The sequence below is a fragment of the Macrobrachium rosenbergii genome, chromosome 10 (assembly GCF_040412425.1).
Source record: "Macrobrachium rosenbergii isolate ZJJX-2024 chromosome 10, ASM4041242v1, whole genome shotgun sequence".
Lineage (NCBI taxonomy): Eukaryota > Metazoa > Arthropoda > Malacostraca > Decapoda > Palaemonidae > Macrobrachium > Macrobrachium rosenbergii.
Window position 1 is genome coordinate 4410378 of NC_089750.1, and position 27300 is coordinate 4437677.

Here is a 27300-nt window from a genome sequence, read left to right on the forward strand (position 1 = left end):
TTGTGTTAAGATGTTCATCAAGCCGGCCTTATGCCAGCACAAGCCCTTGCCCAAAAGCGACCTGAAAGGGTGGTAAGGCAAGCAGTACACACATGCACGCCGATTTTCCTCCCACAATTTTGATAAAAAAGAAAATTTTTACCAATTTCTCATCATATTCCCACTGTTTGGTATATCAAAGAACACACGACTTCATTTGATTCTATCGTGGTGAGTTATGGAACACTTATAACTAACTTTTGCAAAGCATATATTGCTCATGATCGATTTTTGAAGAGTGAAATGAAACGCAGTACACTGCTACAACAATTGTTTAATTGCCCGTAATATATAATGTGATAATAATAGTAATAGTAAAATAATAATACCATGACTCCTAATAATAACAATAATTAGAGACAATAACCTTTAACATCTGATATAATCCAGAAGGCAAACCGTGCACGCAGTGTTAAGAAAAACAGTAAATCAAATAAACCGAGTGACATTCTTCACTCGTGGATTATGAGAAGTCACTGCACATTCTACCTTTAATATGTTTCAGATTTTTTGTCACAAAATATTCCCAGAATCAGATTTGACACCCTAAGGAAATGCAGAATAATCTAGAATAATCGAGGATTTCTTAGCATGACAAACGGGAGATGTGACTATGACAGAGATAGCTTCTGGATGCCACCCTCAAAAGACAGAAGGAGTCTCTTGGCCGAATAGGATGTTGAAGTTTTGAAAGAATTCTTGGCAGAATGGCAATTCATTGATGACAATAGAATTGTGAAACCTGACATGATAATGCGCCTGACGAAGCTTTGGATTATCCTTAGGGCGGAGTTGATGTGGGAGTGGACGTGGGAGTGGATGTTGGTGTTGGCGTGGAAGTGGGAGTGGAAGTTGGGGTAGAATTTGGTCCAGATGCTGGGGATCCTGTAGGAGTTGAGCCTGATGCTGGGGATCCTGTAGGAGTTGAGCCTGATGCTGAGGACCCTGTAGGAGTTGAGCCTGATGCTGGGGATCCTGTAGGAGTTGAGCCTGATGCTGAGGACCCTGTAGGAGTTGGTCCAGATGCTGAGGATCCTGTAGGAGTTGAGTCTGATGCTGGGGATCCTGTAGGAGTTGAGCCTGATGCTGGGGACCCTGTAGGAGTTGGTCCAGATGCTGAGGATCCTGTAGGAGTTGGACCAGATGCAGGGGACCCTGAAGGAGTTGGACCAGAAGCTGGGGACCCTGTAGGAGTTGGACCAGATGCTGGGGACCCTGTAGGAGTTGAACCAGATGCTGAGGACCCTGTAGGAGTTGGTCCAGATGCTGGGGACCCTGTAGGAGTTGGTCCAGATGCTGGGGACCCTGAAGGAGTTGGACCAGATGCTGAGGACCCTGTAGGAGTTGGTCCAGATGCTGGGGACCCTGTAGGAGTTGGACCAGATGCTGGGGACCCTGTAGGAGTTGGACCAGATGCTGGGGACCCTGTAGGAGTTGATCCAGATGCTGGGGACCCTGTAGGAGTTGGACCAGATGCTGGGGACCCTGTAGGAGTTGGACCAGATGCTGGGGATCCTGTAGGAGTTGGACCAGATGCTGGGGACCCTGAAGGAGTTGGACCAGATGCTGGGGACCCTGTAGGAGTTGGACCAGATGCTGGGGACCCTGAAGGAGTTGGACCAGATGCTGGGGACCCTGTAGGAGTTGGTCCAGATGCTGGGGACCCTGTAGGAGTTGGACCAGGTGCTGGGGACCCTGTAGGAGTTGGACCAGATGCTGGGGACCCTGAAGGAGTTGGACCAGATGCTGGCGACCCTGCAGGTGTTGGGCCAGATGCTGGGGACCCCGCAGGTGTTGGACCAGATGCTGGGGACCCTGTAGGAGTTGGACCTGGGGCTGGGGACCCTGCAGGTGTTGGGCCAGGTACTGGGGACCCTGTAGGAGTTGGACCAGGTGCTGGGGACCCTGTAGGAGTTGGACCAGATGCTGGGGATCCTGTAGGAGTTGGACCAGATGCTGGGAACCCTGAAGGAGTTGGGCCAGATGTTGGGGACCCTGCAGGTGTTGGACCAGGGGCTGGGGACCCAGCAGGTGTTGGGCCAGGTACTGGGGACCCTGTAGGAGTTGGACCAGCAGGTGTTGGGCCAGGTGCTGGGGACCCCGCAGGAGTTGGACCTGGGGCTGGGGACCCTGCAGGTGTTGGGCCAGGAGTTGGACCAGCAGGTGTTGGGCCAGGTGCTGGGGACCCTGCAGGTGTTGGACCAGGGACTGGGGACCCTGCAGGTGTTGGACCAGGTGCTGGGGACCCTGCAGGAGTTGGGCCAGGTGCTGGGGGCCCTGTAGGAGTTGGGCCAGGTGCTGGCGACCCTGCAGGAGTTGGGCCAGGTGCTGGGGACCTGTAGGAGTTGGGCCAGGTGCTGGCGACCCTGCCGGAGTTGGGCCAGGTGCTGGCGACCCTGCAGGAGTTGGGCCAGGTGCTGGCGACCCTCCAGGAGTTGGGCCAGGTACTGGGGACCCTGTAGGAGTTGGACCAGGTGCTGGCGACCCAGCAGGAGTTGGGCCAGGTGCTGGCGACCCTGCAGGAGTTGGGCCAGGTGCTGGGGGCCCTGTAGGAGTTGGGCCAGGTGCTGGGGACCCTGCAGGAGTTGGGCCAGGTGCTGGGGACCCTGCAGGAGTTGGGCCAGGTGCTGGGGACCCTGCAGGAGTTGGGCCAGGTGCTGGCGACCCTGCAGGAGTTGGGCCAGGTGCTGGCGACCCTCCAGGAGTTGGGCCAGGTGCTGGCGACCCTGCAGGAGTTGGGCCAGGTGCTGGGGACCCTCCAGGAGTTGGACCAGGTGCTGGCGACCCTGCAGGAGTTGGGCCAGGTGCTGGGGGCCCTCCAGGAGTTGGGCCAGGTGCTGGCGACCCTGCAGGAGTTGGGCCAGGTGCTGGGGACCCTGCAGGAGTTGGGCCAGGTGCCGGGGGACCTCCTGGAGTTGGGCCAGGTGCTGGGGACCCTCCAGGAGTTGGGCCAGGTGCTGGCGACCCTCCAGGAGTTGGACCAGGCACTGGGGACCCTCCAGGAGATGGGCCAGGTGCTGGGGGCCCTGTAGGAGTTGGGCCAGGTGCTGGGGACCCTGCAGGAGTTGGACCAGGTACTGGGGGCCCTGTAGGAGTTGGGCCAGGTGCTGGGGACCCTGCAGGAGTTGGGCCAGGTGCTGGGGACCCTGTAGGTTTTGGGCCAGGTGCTGGGGACCCTGTAGGTGTTGGCCCAGGTGCTGGGGAGCCAGAAGGTTTTGGACCCGGTGCTGGTGTGCCAGTAGGTTTTGGGCCTGGGGCTGAGGAACTGGCAGGTGGTGGGTTGGGTGCTACAGTACCACTGGTGTCTTCATCGTCATCTGAAAGTTAACTTTACTGTAATTACAAATTACATACCTTTGTTTTCATTATCTTTCTCATAACACAGAATATTATCTTACCAATAACTACTGAAATTCAAACATTTTAGAGCTTTTGTACGCAAACACACGTTTTGTAAACTGACAAAGTTATTTGCTTGTTATTACTGTGCTTATGAAGTCCTCCCGAAAGATTCTGATTTAACAAGGAATTCTTCGTTTTAAGCGCAAAGCAAACGCATTAAAATCATCAGCAACAGTACTTTCTGTAATAATCTCTGCATAACCCGATTGTTAAGGTGGATCTTGAAAGACAAGCTGAATGACTTCCTTTTTATCCCTCACCTGTTTCTGCCGTGTGAACTGGATGTATGACTGAATTCTGATTACCTTCAAAGATGAGGGAACCTGGGAAGACATGTGTTCTGGGCTAAAAGGAAAACCACGATGGGAATTAGATCATTTTCATGGGTTCAAAATGAGGCCTTGTATGTTTTTGGCAACAGGAGATATCTTTGAAAGCATAGCAGCAACGGCACAAGAAGCGAAGCAGAAGACAAGACAAGTCAAAACATGCAGAGCAAATGATTTTTTCCTTTCTGTATACTATACTAATAAATGTGCACTCATGCACACACATACATATACACATACGATGCAAGTTGGTCTTCTAATAACGGAATTTAGACGGGATTATAAGAGTGAATTTGCTGTTTTTTGTGTCGAGGATGTGACTGACTGAAAGGAAAGATTTAGGAAGTTTAACAGTCTCTTCGCATGAAAAGGCCATAGATGAGAATGTAAGAATTATCAGGACATGACAGAAGCGCATGGTAGGGTTTTGGTTGGAGAGAAATAACAAAACGCCTCATAGAAAAGGATAAGCAAATGAGTGGGAGCATAGATCAAACATTTACTATGGCAGAATTATCCGACAAGGTAACGTGTCAATAGAAAAAAAAACTGCATCTGACGTAATTTGACATACAGAGGGCTTATAAAAGAATGTATGGAGATGTGACGAGAGATGAAGGGAAGCGTTATGTACAGTCAACATCAGCCCAGTAAGTCTCAAAGGAGTGTTAAGTGGCAATGAAGCCAGTAAATCCCAAAGGAGTGTTAAGTGGTAATCACTCTTTTATCCCTGCAGAACGCATAAAACTACCGACAAAGTATTCTGGCTCCCTGAGAGGTGCATGTCATAAAATTGTCAGAGGCAATAGGACTGTCGTCTCATAACTTGAACTTTAAAAGTGCATAAACCGAGAAGGAATGAAAATATTGAGACAATGAGCTGAAAGTGAATTGGTTTGGTATGGAAGAGAGTTAACACGGGAGACTAGATGTGCTGATGGACGTAACGGCAGATAGCGGGACCAAAGTGAGAGGGTATGATGTACAAAAATGGCAAAAACAATTAACGATTGTGTCTTTGGGGGAGAGATGTGGGACAGCAGAAGCGGGCAGGTCTTGTGACAGAAAGGCTGTGGGGAAGTATGGAAAAGAAAGACAGTGTGTGTACAGTGTGTGGCCCAAGAATGGCAAAGACAGAATGAAAAAGAAAGCATATGAGAGTGACAACCGAGTAGGAGGGAAAGGCTGGTGGTGATAGGTGATGTTAAAGCAGATGTAGAAGTTGACATGGCTGATATATATGTCTGAAGAGCCTAAATAATCTGAAAATGAAAAGTACTGTGGAAGTGTAAAGTTCCCAGGTTTTCAAACTAAATGGCGAGGACAAAGTTGGTTAGGTTATGTTCCAAAACTAAACTAAGTTAGTGAGTGAAATGACACCAGAAGGATTGCCTGTGTAAGATTTCAAGAAAGAATTTTGCAGGAAGAGTGGAGAAACACAGAAGTGAAAAGCTTAGAGGAGCACAATGCGATTATTTCAAGAGTAGTTGCAGGAGAGAATGGAATAGAACAGAACACGACATACCGTACAGATCTAGCCCTAAGGCCAATCGCTGGGACCTATGAGGTCATTCAGCGCTGAAATGGAAACTGAGAGTAAAAAGGTTTGAAAGGCGTAACAGGAGGGAAACCTCAAAGCAGTTGCCCTAGGAATCAATTGTTACGAGAGGGTGGGAAGCAAGATGGAAGAAAGAGAATATGAACGGACCTACAAAAAAAGGAATGAAAGGGGTTGCAGCTAGGGGTCGCAGGGACGCTCAAAAGAACCTTAAGTAATGCCTACTGTGCGCTGCATGAGGTGCACTGGTGGCATAACCCCATACGGGGCACGTGCGGTTAGGAAGGCACTTCTATGAGAGGACTAAAAGGCAAACGGAAGTCTATATATGGCATGACAGAACCTGGATTTTTTTTTTTTTTTTTTTTTCATTATTAACAATAATAATGCTTGTAGGAGCACTGAGCAGTTTCTAAGTTAAAATAAAATTAAAGGATGATCTGAGATACCCCAGTACTCTTGATTTTGTTGTCAATTATCTACAGTATATCGGATGAAACTAAGAAGAAAATTATGAGCAAAATCAGACGTTACAAGCTCGGGGGATGAGACAGGAGGGACTCAGGATATAACAATGGTGAACGTTCAGGAACTAATGAAGATTTTGAAAGATCTGGTAAGACAAGGAACTTGGAGAATTTGTAGCTATCAAGAAAGTAATTCTCGGTACATTGTCTTCGTTCTCGGTTGAAAAGTTATAAAGTGAAAGAGTTTTTGTCTAAAATAACATTTTGAATATTTTTGTTGAGTATATATATATATATATATATATATATATATATATATATATATATATATATATATATATATATATATATATATATATATACATACAGTATACGTGTGTGCATGCGTGCGTATGTTTGTGTGTCTTCCTGCAAATGGTTACACCTGTATATATATATATATATATATATATATATATATATATATATATATATATATATATATATATATATATATATATACTGTATATATGTGTGTGTGCATACACAATAACATCAACGTATAATTCTTAAATATACAAATATTATTTAACGGCTGTATCCTTATTTGCAAATTTTAAAATGTCAGTACACCTACGTGTACGTACGCATACATACCTCAGTACGATAAACACACTAGTACTAATGCTGAAGTACGCATACATATTGTCCTCACTGACAGAGTTTTCCCCTGAAGAATTTCTTCAGGAGAGTCGGCTCGTGTCCACTTGTCTTTCTCCGGTGACAAACAAGGGCAAGTTGGCTCTGGAAAACAAACAGGATATGATTCACAGGTGAATCATGTCACTTATTTTTCATTTTGGATCAGCAAGGGTGGCATCTGATACCCTTTTTTTTTCCTAGATAGATATATATATATATATATATATATATATATATATATATATATATATATATATATATATATATAATAATGAGAGAGAGAGAGAGCAGAGACTTACTGTTAAAAGGTATGTTATGAGATTATATTATCTTACCGGTCTAAAATTAATTAACTGTTGACTGAGTGAGGTACACATTATAACAGTATATATACAGATTATCTATATATGCATATGTATATGTGTGTGTGTGTGTATGTGTATATATATATATATATATATATATATATATATATATATATATATATATATATATATATATATATATATATGTATATAAAACTCGATTTTCACACTTGTCGATACGCTTGTCACCATAATGCCTCAGATCCAAATGAAGAAGCAAATAAAGAAATTCTGACGCCCTTGCCAGGATTTGAACCCGCACCTGAACTAGCCTATCAGGAAGAGGTGGTTAACGTCAACTCTTTCGATATTCTGGGTGCAGGTTCGAATCATGCCACGGACGTCAGAATTTCTCCATTTGAATCTCATGCTTCGCAGTGACAAGTGTGTCCAAAAACAAAAAGGGTTAAAAAATTGAGAAGACGAGAGCGCATTGTGGTTGCTACAATTATATATATATATATATATATATATATATATATATATATATATATATATATATATATATATATATATATATATATATTCATCTCATAACTAAAAGCTATTTGCCTAACAGAGTATGGCACTTAGGAAAATACAACTGGACAACGATCAGGACCACACTGACACCAGACCTGTCAGTCAATGAAATCCTTTACAGAGAAACTGGAACTATCTTTTGGTGGTCTCGGTATAATGCTGTAGGAGCCGCGGCCCATGAAACTTTAACCACGGTCCAGTGGGGGTCTAGCCTATATCGTTGCCAGATGCACAATCATGACTAACTTTAACCTTAAATAAAATAAAAACTACTGAGGTTAGAGGGCTGAAATCTGGTATGTTTGATGAGTGGAGGGTAGATGATCAACATACCAATTTGCAGCCCTCTAGCCTCAGTAGTTTTTAAGATCTGAGGGCGGACAGAAAAAATTGCAGACGAACAAAGCCGGCAAAATAGTTTTTTCATAAAACTAAAAACTGGTATGGCTATCAGTAAGAAGGAACAAGTAAAAGTATACCTTAGTTTAACCAGACCACTGAGCTGATTAACAGCTCTCCTAGGGCTGGCCCGAAGGATTAGATTCATTTTACGTGGCTAAGAACCAACTGGTTACCTAAAGGAACGGGACCTACAGCTTATTGTGGAATCCGAACCACATTATAACGAGAAATGAATTTCTATCACCAGAAATAAATTTCTCTAATTCTTCATTGGCCGGGCAGAGAATCGACCTCGGGCCCAGCAGAGTGCTAGCCGAGAACGATACCAACCGGTCCGATGAGGAACTGAAGGAACGAGTAGCTTCATATGCAAATCTGCCAGATAGTCACCGATCTGCAGCTATGGGCAGCTCTTAAGGGAAGACTGACGACGATATAGAAGCTGAAACACCTGACAATCGTGAAGTATAAGTAGCCCCAGGTGCGTGGCAAAGCTAGTCAAAGAAAACTGAAAGAGTCACTTATAAGGAAAGGTACAGGCAGCTCCAACCGCACAGGAACAGGAGTTGTGGATAGGTAGCTGTGTGCAGCTCCTAAGTTCCTCGTTTGACGGGTTCGATACCGTTCTCGGCTAGCACTTTGCTAGGCCTGCGTTCGATTCTCCGGCCGGCCAATGAAGAATTAGAGGAATTTAAATCTGGTGATAGAAATTCACTTCTCGCTATAATGTGGATCGGATTCTACAATAAGCTGTACGTCCCGTTGCTAGGTAACCAATTGGTTCTTAGCCACGTAAAATAAGTCTAACCCTTCGGGCCAGCCCTAGGAGAGCTGTTAATCAGCTCAGTGGTCTGGTTAAACTAAGGTATACGTGTGGAGCTCCAAAACGAACAGGAGAGAAGACCACAGAAGGTGATAAGAAGGAGGAGAAAAGACGTATGTGAAGGGGATGTTATCACTTAGAAAGACACGCGAAAGGGCAACAGCAGAGGAACCGCAGCTGTCCATAAAAGATGTAAGTGGAACATGACCTTTAGAAACGCAGAGGTTCTCATGATGAACAGCCACTCGTCACGACCAGGTGAGCATCGGAATACAGAATGAGAAAAGTAGTTTCCGTGAACAGAATCTGTCAAGGGCGACAATATTCCGGCAGGTCCAAAATGCAAGAAGCCGAGAGGGAACAACAAGATATAATAAAAATCATCGGAAAAGAGCATCAAGAACAAATGGGCTCATGTGCTAGGTGTGGACCATATCTGCAGGACAAACGTCATTAAAAATTACTGTCGTTTCTTTACAAAGGAAGCACGAGAAATTGCCAATTCACTGTGATTTTTTTCTTCCTTCGAGTGAAAAGCTTTCGAATTTTCTTTCACGATTCTTTTTTCCGGAGGTTTTAATCGTCTTTGCAGAGCTGCCCCTCCCAAAGGCATTTGCTCTTAAAATTAAAATAACGAAAATTGTAAAAATATTAAAGACTGGCCAAGGTGCGCAGGGTGTGTCTGGAAGAGAGAAAGATTCCAAAGAAACTGATGAAACTTCCTTTGTATGAAGGTATGGGTTACTAAACTGGCATAACATTACTGAGTACAACGGGTAGGGGGGAGGGGGAGAGGAGGAGGAGGAGGAGGAGGAGGAGTGTACAGTAGGATTTTAACTGAGTGGGAAGAGAGCTAACAGAACGACCAATAGGAAACTTCTTTTAGTTTATTATAAGAACTTTGAGAATGGTGGGAAAAACTGCACGGCTGAAAAATCAGAACTGGACAAAAATCTAGGAAAAAAAAAAAAAAAAATTCAGTGGCGTGGAAGGTGCTGAATATGTATGCTATAAGCGACGATTAGTTGAGAGCAAGATATAACCTTTTTCATCATGAAAATGAGGCGTGTAACAGAATTTGTAGTTTTGTGGAGAGAGGGCTCTGGTGTAAGGGTTGGTCTGGAATCGTATTTGGTGCGTATTTTCAGCTGTTTGATATCTCAATGGATGTAGGCTAGTTTTGTAAGAAATCAGAGAGACGAAAGATGAAGGCGCACCGCTGTTGGATAACAAGTGGAGTCACGATTTTTTCAGATGATATACTGTAGATTGGAGATAGCAAAGGGAAACTGCAGACACTAGTGAAAAGACATGAAAGGAATTCATATGAAAAGAATGCTAAAAGCAAATGGAATGGATTGTATAAAAGCAAATGGAATGGATTGTATACAAGCAAATGGAATGGATTGTATAAAAGCAAATGGAATGGATTGTATACAAGCAAATGGAATGGACTGTATAAGAGCAAATGGAATGGATTGTATAAAAGCAAATGGAATGGATTGTATAAAAGCAAATGGAATGGATTGTATAAAAGCAAATGGAATGGATTGTATAAAAGTAAATGGAATGGATTGTATACAACAAAATGGAATGGATTGTATAAAAGCAAATGGAATGGATTGTATACAAGCAAATGGAATGGATTGTATACAAGCAAATGGAATGGATTGTATACAAGAAAATTGAATGGATTGTATAAAAGCAAATGGAATGGATTGTATACAAGCAAATGGAATGGATTGTATAAAAGCAAATGGAATGGATTGTATACAAGCAAATGGAATGGATTGTATACAAGCAAATGGAATGGATTGTATACAAGCAAATGGAATGGATTGGATTGTATAAAAGCAAATGGAATGGATTGTATAAAAGCAAATGGAATGGATTGTATAAAAGCAAATGTAATGGGTTGTATACAAGCAAATGGAATGGACTGTATAAAAGCAAATGGAATGGATTGTATAAAAGCAAATGGAATGGATTGCATAAAAGCAAATGGAATGGATTGTATAAAAGCAAATGGAATGGATTGTATACAAGCAAATGGAATGGACTGTATAAAAGCAAATGGAATGGATTGTATAAAAGCAAATGGAATGGATTGTATACAAGCAAATGGAATGGATTGTATAAAAGCAAATGGAATGGACTGTATAAAAGCAAATGGAATGGACTGTATAAAGCAAATGGAATGGATTGTATAAGTTAAGTATACCTTAGTTTAACCAGACCACTGAGCTGATTAACAGCTCTCCTAGGGCTGGCCCGAAGGATTAGACATATTTTAAGTGGCTAAGAACCAACTGGTTACCTAACAACGGGACCTAAAGCTTATTGTGGAATCAGAACCATATTATACCGAGAAATGAATTTCTATCACCAGAAATAAATTCCTCTAATTCTTCATTGGCCGGCCGGAGAATCGAACGCGGGCCTAGGAGAGCGCTAGCCGAATACGATACCGGCCCATCCAATGAGGAACTATGGAATATATAAAATGTAAAATTTGGGACCAGCAAAAAATCGAACGGTGTAACAGGAGGGAAACCTCAAAGCAGTTGCAACATGAAGCAATGGTTAGGAGAGAGTGGCGAGTAAAATGGAAGAAACAGAATCAAACGGAGGTACTGTAAAAATAATGAAAGAGGTTACAGCTAGGGGCCGAAAGGACGCTGTAAAGGACCTCAAGTAATCCTGACAGTGCACCGCTTGAGGTGCACTGACAGCACTACCCTTCTATAGGGGGGCTAAAATAAATGTCAATAAGATTAAGAGGGAGGGGGCTAAAATAAAAGGCTATAAGATTAAGAGGAGGGGGCTAAAATAAATGTCAATAAGATTAGGAGGAAGGGGGCTAAAATGTCTATAAGATTAAGAGGAAGGGGGCTAAAATAAATGTCAATAAGATTAAGAAGGAGGAGGGGGTAAAATAAATGTCAATAAGATTAAGAGGGGAGGGGGCTAAAATAAATGTCTATAAGATTAAGAGGAGAGGGGGGCTAAAATAAATGTCAATAAGATTAAGAGGAGGGGGGCTAAAATAAATGTCAATAAGATTAAGATGGGGGCTAAAATAAAAGTCAATAAGATTAAAGTCATAAGTGTAAACTGAGACCAGGAAGAATGTCGAGACAGATGTATGAAGAATATAAAGCGGTTGATCTAGAAATATATTTGGAAGTAGATTTAATGAATACTGGTAGGATAAGAGAAGAGGCGAGTCCAATGGTGCTCCTGCGAAAACCGAAGTAGGAGAAAATGAAATAACGTTGGATGTGAGTGCAAGGTTAAAAGTAGTAGTTCTTTTAGATGAATCGTATAAAGTGGACGAGAAAGACTACAAAGTGGGAAATGTGGTGACAGAAGTAGTGAAATGATTAACGCAAGTGAAAAGAAAGATCAGTATAGTTTTGAAGTGGTCTGATCATGTTGAGAGATTGGGGGACGACAGTTGGAAAGGTGTAATTTCATATGTATATGTGTGTGTCCTTTAATATCCAATTCGCTCTACTTCGGAAATATTTTCATATTGCCCGAAGGGGTAACATATACGAAAATATATTATGTCCGAGGTAGAGCGATTTGGATATTAAAGGACATTTGTCGCTAAATGCTTATGTATGAATCAATATATATATATATATATATATATATATATATATATATATATATATATATATATATATATATATATATATATATATATATAAAAAAACGATTGTATATACCTCTCTCACTCTCTCTATTACTATTCAGTAGACTGTGGTAAATACAAGTAAAAGGTCCTAACAACATAACAACAGGAAGCACAGTAAAACAACCTCAGTTTCTTTGCGACCACGTACTGAGACAAATACCACACGAAGCCGCAGAACAACGGCTCCGCCCCGGATCCGGATTCCTCGGACTGAGGGAGAGTCCATCCTTCCTCGTCGCTAGTCGCTGCTATACTGATTACTCCCCTCTTGACCAGTAAGAACGTCGGCGCCGGCGATGATAAAGTATGGAAGTGAAAAGGAGGGGGAAAGGGGGCGAGGTGAGGGGGACATTATGTGCGCGTGTGTGTGTGTGTGTGCGAGAGAAGTATTCAAAATATATTTAGGAATCTTGTGTAGTTACTGTAGCGTCGTCGCTCGCGTGGCGGCAGCAGGTGTGTGTGTGTGTGTGTGTGTGTGACATTGTGTGTGTGTGTTGTTCTGTGTGTTGACATTTATATATATATATATATTATATATATATATATATATATATATATATATATATATATATATATATATATATATATATATATATTATACATATAAATGTATATAATTATAAATATTTATATACATACATATAAATATATATATATATATATATATATATATATATATACATATATATATATATATATGTATAACTGAATAACGAAAATATGGAACATGATGAATATATATAAATATATATGCGTATAGCCTATATATATATATATATATATATATATATATATATATATATATATATATATATAAAGACAGTGCACTGTCGCTATTAGGTATAAAGAACAAAAATTCCAAAATAATACGAATTTTCTAGAAAAATTATATATAAACAATTCATAAAATATGTATACCTACATATTCTCTCTCTCTCTATACATAAATATATACATATATATATATATATATATATATATATATATATATATATATATATATATATATATATATATATATATATATATACTTTATTCATCTATGGAGAGGACAATGCTAGAAAGGAACGCATTTCCGATTTCTTACAAATCCTTGTAGGGATGGGGTTGCTGGCTCAGCGTCCTATTTATTTATGGACTCCACCAAACATCTTGGTGGACTGGTGGGTGGTTGGCCGGGAGCAACCCACGGACCACGCCAACTTGAGTTAAGTGCTGCACTAAATAGCAGAGACTTCCTTTCTTCTGTAGGCGTCTCTCAAATCACACATTTTACATATACATTTATATATATATATATATATATATATATATATATATATATATATATATATATAGTAACTTTATCACATACACAATTGTTCTGTGCATTAGTAGAATTACTAAAAGGACCTCACTCAAACTGGATGGTATCTAATGGGGTATTTATTCAGAAAAAGTTACAAGCTTTCTCGGACAGACAGTCCACATTATCAAGTATCCGACTGTACGGATACTTTGATAATGTGGACTGTCTGCCCAAGAAAGCTTGTAACTTTTTCCGAATAAATACTCCATTAGATACCATCCAGTTTGAATGAGGTCCTTTAGTAATATATATATATATATATATATATATATATATATATATATATATATATATATATATATATATATATATATATATATATATATATATATATATATATATATATATATATATAAGACATCAACGCGGAAGGATGATCCAATCTTTTTTTTTCACACACGAATACCTCGGCGAAGAAAACGAGGTTCCGCGAAACGCCAACCATCGATTGACGAAAATGTCACACCTGGGCAAGAGCGGCACATGTCGAACGCGACAGGTGCTGTGCGCCGAAATAGCGCAACGACGGCCCCCCTGAACATTACATTATGCTATCTCTCAGCTTCTGATAATATTCAGCCATCAGGTAATAATACGTGATGTCTGTGGCAAGTGTAGTCAACTTCCTCTTAGAAAAAGGTTTTTGTGTGGGTACTGATAGCATACTAATCGCTTGCCTTACTTTCTGATATACACATACAAATATACAGCACACACACATGTATGTATAGGTGTGTATACATTCATGCATGTAAATATATAAAGTATATTTTGGAAATCCACATTCTCAAGGACCACCTCTTCAAAAAAAAAATGCATCTCTTTCGCTCAGATTAAATTCCTCGGTGAGAGCTTTACGAGGCAAACATTGTGATTAAAGAGCTATCAAAAATTATTGAATGTCAGGATGAATCACCGCTTAATAAATAATTGTCAGTATAATAATATCACACTTGTAAAATCGCAAGAATTTGCTGCATGGAATATAATGAAAAAAATTGGAAATTTTAATTTAAAAAATTCGTTTCTGGTAATGTTTTCATTTATCGTGCCCCAAAACTCAGAACTTGCATTATGTACGAAGTCAGGAACAAATGGGATTTCTAGATACAGTATTAAAACATATAGTTTATATGTTTCATCTATGCTTATCGTCCAAGCATATAACAGTTCGTTAAATACACTGGTAGTAAAAGTACATGATAATGTTTTAAGATGGTTTGGTCTTGTGGAAAGAACAGAAAATAGGTTAGTGAAAAACCCGCTATTCGCAAGTGATAGGAGGTACACAGAGAGGTTAAGAAGTACATTTTGGAGAGGAGTAGCCTAATATTCAAGAGATGCAAAAATGCTGTAAAGATATAGGTGAAAGAAGCAATAATTGTTGGAAGGTTAAAAGCTGCTGATGAGCTCCTGTGTATATGAATATATATATATATATATATATATATATATATATATATATATATATATATATATATATATATATATATATATATATATATATATATATATATATATATATATATATATAATTTGAAATGATCAACAAACAATCACGTGTGGAATAGAAATAAATTTCTGACTCGCATCAGGATTGAACCCAGGTCTTTCAATTGAGAGGCAAGGGTGCTGCCCAATAGGCCATATATGTCATAAAAGAAGTTGGAACCTGAGTGCTCATTCAAAGGCAAGGGCGCTGCCCACTAGACCATACAAGCCATAAAAGAAGTTGGAACCTGAGTGCTACTTCAAAGGCAAGGGAGCTGCCCACTAGGCCATACATGTCATAAAAGAAGTTGGAACCTGGGTGCAGTAGCACCCAGGTTCCAAGTTCTTTTACGATTTGTATGGCCTAGTGGGCAGCGCCCTTGCCTTTCAATTGAAATGACCTGGTTCGACCGTAAGAGAGTTGTTAATCAGCTCAGTGATCTGGTTAAACTAAGGTATACTTAACTTATCTTCGACCCTGATTTGAGTAAGAAATTTATATATAGGCTATATATATATATATATATATATATATATATATATATATATATATATATATATATATATATACATATATATAATAATATTCATTTATTCCCCCCATGCCACAGGCAACGTTCCGTGTCCTCTGTCATATTCATAAGCAGCATATGGACCTTTCTATGGACAACCCCTGGCCGAATGGGATTCTTTTGTCTTGTATGCAAATGAAAGGTGCGGTAAAGTGTCCGTGCTCTGATAATCCTGGCGCTTCCTGGGTGAATAGTAATTCTTTTTTAAGCATCGCGCTGGCTACTTTACCTTTGTATTAGTACAATAGTAGTCACAGTAGAATAGTAACTACTATTGTATAAGAGGTACCTGACATAGCGGTTTAACCGGGTGAGCTTCGAAAAACACAAGCTCCTGGAATAGAGCGGAATTGAGGATTTTGGCCAAAAGCCAAGTGCTGCGACCTGTGAGGTCATTCTGCGCTGAAATGGAAACTAACATTAAAAAGGTCTGAAAGGCGTAACAGGATGCAAACCTCAAAGCAGTTGCACTATGAAACAGTTATCAGGAGAGGGTGGAAGTAAGATGGAATCATGAGAATATGAACAGAGGCACAGTAAAAAGAATGAAAGGGGTTGCAGCTGGGGGCCGAAGGGACGCTGCAAAGAACCTTAAATAATGCCTACAGTGCACCACGTGAGGTGCACTGACGGCACTACCGCCCAACGGGACACCAACTCCTAGTTTGGCCTGATGGTGAATCTACCAGCTGTCTGGATTCCGAGTCTTTAAATATATTCGCTGGAATGGACATAATGAAATGGAACAACTACAGTGAGAATTCGCTTAGAAATACGCACATGCGCATACGTCAACTTGTCTGAAACATGACCCTGCCAGAGGCACGAGATTTAATATTTTGATTCAGTTTTTTATATGAACTCTGACCTGGAATAAACTCGAGAAAGAAAACACAATATATAAATATAAATATATATATATATATATATATATATATATATATATATATATATATATATATATCATTCTTATCATTCTCTCTTCTGGCTAACTTCTCAGGAATAAGGAAAAATTATTCACGTTTCTTTCCATTTACATTTTTTCTGAGAAGCTTGCTTGAAGAGAAAAAGAAGTAGGCTATACACCGATTAAAAGTCTAAAGGAAAACAGTCTCTGTAGATAATGCCACTGACTTCAACAGAAAGCTCATATATATATATATATATATATATATATATATATATATATATATATATATATATATATATATATATATATATATATATATATATATATATATATATATATATATATATATATATATATATATATATATATATATATATATATATATACATATATATATATATATATATATACATACATATATATACATGTATATATATACATGTATATATGTGTGTATATATATATATATATATATATATATATATATATATATATATATATATATATATATATAATATATATATATATATATAAATTTAAATAAAAACGTTAGTTCATTAAAACTAACTGATTTAATTGCCATCAAATTCTGAAGAGCGTGTATACACTTCCTGAAGGCTGTCTGTAAACGTAGTACATTGGTGTTAAAGGTATACAGAGAAGCCTGGTTTACCCCTCTGGACTCGAATCCTTGATTTAAACCCGGCCCCTTGCTTTCCCCCACCCCCACACCCAACCCTCTCCCCCCGCCATTTTCTGCCGCCCCGTGAGAACCGAGAGAGTATACTGTAATGTTGTACTAAGATTTCCGCTACTGTTGTTAAGCTAGATGGCCTTATGCCAGCACCAGGACCCACTTAGTGGGTCCTGGCCATCACGGACTCTTGCTCCTGGGGCAGTGCGTAAACGATTTCCGCGGGAAAGAAGAAGAAGAAGAAGAAGAAGAAGAAGAAGAAGAAGAAGAAGAAGAAGAAGAAGAAGAAGAAGAAAAATTGCGTCACACTGGACAAAATAACAGATGAAGCTCGATTGGTCACGTGGACAGCACAGAGACACGCAGACCTCCTCCACGCAAATGTGGATGACATAACACACCCATTTGCATCACCGAGACAAAATAATATTTCCTGGAAATATCAGTTCACATATGCAACAATAAAGCCGTACTGATTACTGGTGTGTAAATGCACGCAAATCAGCTTATATCTAGATTCCATTAACAGTGTGACCTCTTTCGCTATTTTTCTCCTCAAAGTGGGCGTAAAATTAACGTTCAACGGGAAAAATTTGTTTAAATGACGGGACATAAAATTCTTGATGGTTGATTATTGTCACAATAGCAACACAGCTTCATTGTCAACCTGAGTTTTTACATCATCGTCAACCTGAGTTTTTACGTCATCGTCAACCTGAGTTTTTACATCATCGTCAACCAAACTTTTTACATTATCGTCAACCTGAGTTTTTACGTCATCGTCAAACTGATTTTTACATCATCGTCAACCTGAGTTTTTACATCATCGTCAACAAGAGTTTTTACATCATCGTCAAACTGAGTTTTTACATCATCGTCAACCTGAGTTTTTACACCATCGTCAACCTGAGTTTTTACACCATCGTCAACCTGAGTTTTTACATCATCATCAAACTGAGTTTTTACATCATCGTCAACCAGAGTTTTTACATCATCGTCAAACTGAGTTTTTACATCATCGTCAACCTGAGTTTTTACATTATCGTCAACCTGAGTTTTTACATCATCATCAAACTGAGTTTTTACATCATCGTCAACCAGAGTTTTTACACCACCGTCAACCAGAGTTTTTACATCATCGTCAACCAAACTTTTTACATTATCATCAACCTGAGTTTTTACATCATCGTCATCCAAACTTTTTACATTATCGTCAACCTGAATTTTTACATCATCGTCAACCTGAGTTTTTGCATCATCGTCAACCAAACTTTTTACATCATCATCAACCTGAGTTTTTACATCATCGTCAACCAAACTTTTTACATTATTGTCAACCTGAGTTTTTATGTCATCGTCAAACTGATTTTTACATCATCGTCAACCTGAGTTTTTACATCATCGTCAACCAAACTTTTTACATTACCATCAACCTGAGTTTTTACGTCATCGTCAACCTGAGTTTTACATCATTGTCAACCAAACTTTTTACATTATCGTCAACCTGAGTTTTTACATCATCGCCAACAAGAGTTTTTACATCATCGTTGAGTTTTTACATCATCATCAACCTGAGTTTTTACACATCACGTCAACCTGAGTTTTTACACCATCGTCAACCTGAGTTTTTACATCATCATCAAACTGAGTTTTTACATCATCGTCAACCAGAGTTTTTACATCATCGTCAACCAGAGTTTTTACATCATCGTCAAACTGAGTTTTTACATCATCGTCAACCTGAGTTTTTACCTGAGTTTTTACATCATCATCAAACTGAGTTTTTACATCATCGAACCAGAGTTTTTACACCATCGTCAACCTGAGTTTTTACATCATCGTCAACCAAACATTTTACATTATCATCAACCTGAGTTTTTACATCATCGCAACATCAAACTTTTTACATTATTGAACCTGAGTTTTTACATCATCGTCAACCTGAGTTTTTGCATCATCGTCAACCAAACTGAACCTGTTTTTATGTCATCATCAAACTGATTTTTACATCAAACCTGAGTTTTACATCATCGTCAAACTTTTACTGAGTTTTTACGTCATCGTCAACCTGAGTTTTACATCATCGTCAACCAAACTTTTACATTATCGTCAACCTGAGTTTTTACGTCATCGTCAAACTGATTTTTACATCATCGTCAACCAGAGTTTTTACATCATCGTCAACCTGAGTTTTTACACCATCGTCAACCTGAGTTTTTACATCATCGTCAAACTGAGTTTTTACATCATCATCAACCTGAGTTTTTACATCATCGTCAACCTGAGTTTTTACACCATCGTCAACCTGAGTTTTTACATTATCGTCAAACTGAGTTTTTACATCATCGTCAACCTGAGTTTTTACATCATCGTCAACCTGAGTTTTTACATCATCGTCAAACTGAGTTTTTACATCACCGTCAAACTGAGTTTCTACATCATCGTCAACCTGAGTTTTTACATCATCGTCAACCTGAGTTTTTACATCATCGTCAACCTGAGTTATTACATCATCGTCAACCTGAGTTTTTTTACATCATCGTCAACCTGAGTTTTTACATCATCGTCAACAAGAGTTTTTACATCATCGTCAACCTGAGTTTTTACATCATCGTCAAACTGAGTTTTTACATCACCGTCAAACTGAGTTTCTACATCATCGCAACCTGAGCTTTTATCATCGTCAACCTGAGTTTTTACATCATCGTCAACCTGAGTTTTTACATCATCGTCAACCTGAGTTTTTACATCACCGTCAAACTGAGTTTCTACATCATCGTCAACCTGAGTTTTTACATCATCGTCAAACTGAGTTTTTACATCATCGTCAACCTGAGTTTTTACATCATCGTCAACCTGAGTTTTTACATCATCGTCAACCTGAGTTTCTACATCATCGTCAAACTGAGTTTTTACATCATCGTCAAACTGAGTTTTTACATCATCGTCAACCTGAGTTTTTACATCATCGTCAACCTGAGTTTTTACATCATCGTCAACCAGTTTTTACATCATCGTCAAACTGAGTTTTTACATCATCGTCAACCAGTTTTTACATCACCGTCAAACTGAGTTTTTACATCATCGTCAACCAGTTTTTACATCATCGTCAAACTGAGTTTTTACATCATCGTCAACCTGAGTTTTTACATAATCGTCAACCAGTTTTTACATCATCGTCAAATTGAGTTTTTACATCATCGTCAAACTGAGTTTTTACATCATCGTCAACCAGTTTTTACATCACCGTCAAACTGAGTTTTTACATCATCGTCAACCTGAGTTTTTACATCATCGTCAACCAGTTTTTACATCACCGTCAAACTGAGTTTTTACATCATCGTCAACCTGAGTTTTTACATCATCGTCAACCAGAGTTTTTACGTCATCGTCAACCAGAGTTTTTACGTCATCGTCAACCAGAGTTTTTACGTAATCGTCAAACTGATTTTTACATCATCATCGTCAAACTGATTTTTACATCATCGTCAAACTGAGTTTTTACGTAAGAAAGAACTGTGACACACACACACAAATATTCAGGGCTATTTTTGTGAATATCTATGGATGACATTCTCGTGACGGACACGCATATTATTATTATTACTATTATTACTGCCCAAAAATACTGACCAAGAGAGATTTTCAAAAAACTTACATACATATATTCATACACACATATACACATATATATATTATATATATAGGCTATATACTGTATATCCTATATATAAAAGTGAACGTTTGTATGTATATTTGTAACTGTGCGCTATAGAAATCCGAACCGCTTGACCTATCTTGATAAAATTTGGCACATGGCCATCATTTGACCCAACTTAGATAACAGGGTAGGTTTCAACCGTCCCCACTTCCCTTGTAACTTATATGGTAAATAAACTCACGGGTTTATCATACCCCATTTCATGTACTCAAGACCACAGCAATATATTACTGAAAATACTTTTCAGTCACCACAGTAATAACTGCTCAAATGGATAAATGGGGCTGTCACCACACTAATACCTGGATAAAAGGGACAGACTGTACAGTAATACTTGGTTAAAGGTGGCACACAGTACAGTAATACCTGTTCAAAGATGAAAGACATTGCAGTAATACATGGATAAAAGGGACAGTCACCACACTACTACCTGGATAAAAGGGACAGCCACCACACTACTACCTGGATAAAAGGGACAGTCACCACACTACTATCTGGATAAAAGGGACAGTCACCACACTACTACCTGGATAAAAGGGTTTGTTACCACACTACTACCTGGATAAAAGGGACAGTCACCACACTATGGATAAAAGGGACAGTCACCACACTACTACCTGGATAAAAGGGACAGTCACCACACTACTACCTGGATAAAAGGGACAGTCACCACACTACTACCTGGATAAAAGGGACAGTCACCACACTACTACCTGGATAAAAGGGACAGTCACCACAGTAATAAAAGGGACAGTCACCATATAAAAGGGACAGTCACCACACCACTACCTGAATAAAAGGGACAGTCACCACAGTAATACCTAGATAAAAGGGAGTCACCACACCACTACCTGAATAAAAGGGACAGTCACCACACCACTACCTGAATAAAAGGGACAGTCACCACAGTAATACCTAGATAAAAGGGACAGTCACCACACCACTACCTGAATAAAAGGGACAGTCACCACACTACTACCTGGATAAAATGGACAGTCACCATAGTCTGGATAAAAGGGACAGACAGAATAGTAACACCTGGATAAAAGGGACAGTCACCACAGTAATTTCTGGATAAAAGGGAGTCATCACAGCAATACCTGGGTAAAAGGGACAGTCATCACAGTAATACCTGGATAAAAGGTACAGACAGTACAGTAATATCATGATAGAAGGGTCAATCACCACAGTAATGCCTGTCAGTTCACACATGACTGTTCGAAGGGTGAACGTTCGCATGAAAAAAGCAGAACTGACACAAACTCCTCCCCCTCTTTCTCCCCCTTTCCTATCCCTATTCCCTCGCCCTACACGCAGACTGTCATTCAGTTTTCCCGGCAACACTGGGTAGGTCAGCTAGTATATACAGTATCTTAACCTGATTCCTTTACTCGCTCCTTTATCAAGAGGAGAGTTTAATGCGTCCTTTAGGACTGAATACCACTTTCCTTCATTCCCCCCGAGACAAAACTTTGCTTTCGTCACTACAGAAACATTGTAACTATATAAATAAATTGACTCCACAGAAGAATGTTCACTTCGTCATGAAAACATGATCATATACCATGCAGGTCATTCAAACATCATGATAATGTAAGGAAAAAATACATTACAAAATGTATTCCCCACTTCCATATCGTAGGATATCACTAAATAACCAAACACGAAATATTTAAGCTTTATTACACAATAGAAAGATGTGAAACATTTGCAAAAAATAGAATATTCTAAAACCCAACACACACATACTGACAGCCATATTTACACAAATGACAATAATAAAAGTTCATACACTCAAACCACTCTAAAATTAACGAGAGTTGAGCATAAGGTTCCAACGTCCCACCGTGGTTGGAGACATAAATGTATAATAAGCCATTACCAGCCGTTGAAACAAGCAACATTAGCCTAGCGCAATCGGCAATGCTTCATAACGGAGCTCGATAACCAACGGACTGATTTGAAATTAATACACTATCCCACTTTTTCTGGATTTATTTTTCTTCTCCAAAGGCACTAACAGTATTTACACAAATGATAAAACTGTATGTGTAACATAGTAACTCCAGGGATACTGTATAGAAGATGAATACATTAGTGAAATTGTTAAGTTAATCCACTGTATAATGAATGCGTGCATTTGAAAAAAACACACACATATAGGCTATATATATATATATATATATATATATATATATATATATATATATATATATATATATATATATATATATATATACATACATACATACACACATACATACATACACATACATATATATATAATGTGTGTATATATATATGTATATATTGGTGTGTATGTATGTATATATATATACACATACACACAAACACGAGAACAGCCACATATCTAAATATACGTGCACATTACGCATACCTGTACCTCTGACAATTGTAGATTTATTGCAGAGATTTTCCTATCCATAAATATAGTTCTGTAGCAGGTGTCCAAACACATCCAGTAAATCATATCTGAGAAATTCATATTATTCTATTCAATACTACGACCAAAGACAGTGCATGTGACATCAAAAGAATGTCATATAGGCCACTTTATCATCAACATCTACATAATGGGGCTAAAACTGGAACTACGATTGCTTACAGATAGGTAGGATTATATAATATACAAACATGCACACATTATATATATATATATATATATATATATATATATATATATATATATATACATATACACATACATTATATATGTATATGTGTATGTGTATGTATATACTTTTTACTCAAAACCACAACTGAAATAAACATGTTACACCTTGAAACATATCAAGCCTGGAACCAGCAACTAATCACAGTAATTCTTAATCGCCAGTAGAATGGAGAATAAAATTTTAATTTAAACAATTACCACAATTTGGGCTTGAAAATATTATGTTTCTTCGTTGCAGTTTTACATAAATACCGTACCAATCCCATGAGCGCCATGTTCAGTGCCAGACACATTAAAATGAATACTAACATAAAAGTCGGTACATATTTCAGTAACTGAATTTGCGAAAGCCTTGAGCACGAGTTTCTTGCTAATCATGTTGAGGAGACTGTAGCTCACAGCATAAAAACTCCAAATATCAAATAAAAGTTTAAAATGAAATAATACCAGAGGTGTTTTACTTCGTGAAAACAATCTTTCTATACTAAACTGCTTGGTATATAAAACAAAAATGCCCATTTGTTTTGCTTTTGATGAACTGTATGTGCCGATTTATACAGAATCGACTGGACCACAATCCAAAGTTTGAAAGCAAGCAAAATGTAGAAAAACACCCCCATAAATATGCCATAAAAATGTTCTTTGACGACGATAAGTAACCTAGCCTCCTCCTTTCACCTTTCTTCCGGATAAGATGTTAATAACCTAGCTACACATGAGCATACATATATCCTGCGTAGGTGTGAGCATGTCACACTCAAAAATAATATATACTAGACCTAACTGACATTATCTATACTCACGTTATGGTCGTTTTGGGTAACTTGGCAGCAGACTTGTAAATTTGATTTCCGTTCTCGGTTAAACCTTCTTCCGCCATTTTTAGCGATTTGAATACACGACGCACGGGCTTACAGTTACCCATACGACAGTAATTTGGTTTTTGTTGCAATGAAAACATGAACAACTGCCATTGAGTCATTACGCCTGGCCTTATAGGCTATCAGTGAGGTAAAAAAAATCTCTCAAACGATTCATTTTTTACCTTAAAAATGGCCCACGATTTTCAAACTTTGCTTGCACGAAGAACTTCATGATGACTAAGCATTGAATTTTGTTTTCTTTTTTGTCTGAAAGTTAGACGCGTTATGACACTTCGATAAAACTGACGAAACGAAAATGAAACCATTTGGTTACAAATGTATTACTGATGCTACCACGTTAGTGTTACTTATGGCCGTCAGCAACACCAACGAACCACAAGAAAACCACTTGATTCTTTGAGACCGAATTCACGTGATGATGAACATAATAATCTTTGTTTTCCTTTAACCTAACCTAATAATGACTCCAAATTACGAAAAACCTTGAAGCTGAAATCATGAAGAATGTTATAGAAGTAAACTGATGAAATGAGCTGGCGACGTATCGCATTTCAATATTATTCTTAGCATGATCCATGGCGATTGGAACTCAACTAAGGTTCTGTGCACACACGAGAATATAAACCCATGGACAAACACTAATTTATAAACCTTGAATTATGTTTACCGAATACAGACTGCCAGTTTGTACTTTACAAATAAGTTTTCCATCTATGGGGAATTCAATTCTTTCACATATAAAACTAAGACAGATATTTTCAATATTTTTTTAAAAATACACCTCTTACGTGCCATGGTTTTGTTTGATTTTACGTTGTGCAAACGTTTTGTTCAACTGAACCTTTCCACTTTCACGCTACAAAAACCTTTGATTACTAAATTATAAATATTACCATGACATAATGGGGTTTTTGCCTCAAAGGTCTCTATAGCTCTGCTTTCCATATCTTTAATAAACATCAACAAAGCTTGTTTTAAACCAACCTATCACTAAAATGAGATGAATAGCTACATTGAAACTATTAGGCCTAGCTGGGTCCGAGCACTAACACAATCATTAGGCCTATACAACCTATTATTGTTGACAGGAAAGATAAAGTTTTTACTAGTGTGATGACAAAATAAAACACAATCATCTACCTCATCACTAAGAGAGCAACAATCGCCAAAGAAACGCCCATACAACACACTCGAAACAAATTGTCTCACCACCAACCCACAAAATTAATCTGTCTCCATTAAATAATCGAAGGATAGAGAGAAACAAGAGATTAGAAAGTGATTGTTTTTACACATTATGTGATTTATCCGTATGATTAATGCTCCTAGCTACGGCTACCTAGCCTACAGTACTGTACACGTGCCACAACGGCTCTTTGAGATAGCAGTAATAGCACGGAGGGCGGTATCACCTGCATAAAATGAACACTACCGTCATGACTCCCGTACGGATAAAGGTAACTGCTACTTCAGAAAGAAATATTTGCTATATATATATATATATATATATATATATATATATATATATATATATATATATATATAATATTTAAATATATACGTATGTAAATCATGTTTATATAAAATATTCAATGTAGTATATATGCCTGAATTATCCTTTAATCACATTTACTTGCAAAGCAACATTTCACAGAATAGAAGGCCTATGAGAGAGAGAGAGAGAGAGAGAGAGAGAGAGAGCAAGTCATAATTACTTCCTGTTCCGAAACAATGTGATTATTCTAGTCTGTAATTATTTCTCCCAGTTTTACCTTTCCCTGTTATTCCACTCAGCCCACTTATAATCTGCCAGAGAAATGTCCATTCTTGTCATGCCGGTCAGTGTATCCAATAATACACCAAATATTACGGTGCTCTCACAACTGTCAGATCTAGGGGAACGTGTGTAGCCTAAGCTGTCGCATAACTTATGTATACACGTTCTGATTAACAATAGCTATAAGGATCTATGATTTCCACAGTTTACAACACCGTACGTACGTGGATTGCACTCACATCCTTCACTCATTTTCATCAATAAAGCATAAAAAATCTGGCTTATATTTAGGTGCAAATTAAAAAAAAATACCTTCTGATATTCACTTAGCATTATTATTGATGTAATCAGACTGTACCATGCTGTACTTTCCGGTTTCATCATGAATCAACAGAATTTTTGTTCACTGTCCACATTAATAAACAGGGCGTGTGTACAAGTGTTTAATGTACAGCAGTTTCATTGACATCATAATTAGTACTAAACAATCACCAAGTGAATGGGAACTAAAGAGAATTCATTTTTTCATATCAAAACAATAATAGCTAGAGAAAGGTGAGAGAAGTAGACAATAAATATGAATAATTAAAAAGGTAATGGGTCTAATTCAAAGCAAGGGGATACAGGTGTTGAAATGAAAACACTTTTATTGAGCTAAAGTATTAGGAAATGCAATTGTTCACAGGGAAAAAAATTTCCCTTTAAAACATATTACTTGCTCATTTCTGTGATGGAAAAATAGAAAAATTATTCACTTTTTTGATCCTGACGAAAACAGATTAGATATCTTTCTTAAAGGACACCCTACAGTAGAAATAAGTTTTGGAAAAATTTGAGCATGAAAATATCTCAAAAGCAGATAAAAATAAGAAAACACTGATCTTGAATCATTTTCAACAGCATATTCTATGACCAGA

The 27300-nt window shown here is 38.4% G+C and overlaps 1 protein-coding gene across 1 annotated transcript; it reads right to left on the minus strand.

The window, feature by feature from the left end:
• Window positions 1-295: 295 nt before the first annotated feature.
• On the minus strand, window positions 296-23997 carry LOC136842963 (uncharacterized). Its single transcript, XM_067110973.1, has 7 exons — window positions 23980-23997; window positions 19842-20282; window positions 19456-19803; window positions 18897-19058; window positions 18105-18668; window positions 3702-3786; window positions 296-3356 (listed from the first exon to the last, which is right to left on the minus strand). The coding sequence occupies exons 1-7, from the start codon at window positions 23995-23997 to the stop codon at window positions 682-684; spliced, it is 4293 nt and encodes a 1430-aa protein (XP_066967074.1). The 3' UTR covers window positions 296-681.
• Window positions 23998-27300: the final 3303 nt, after the last annotated feature.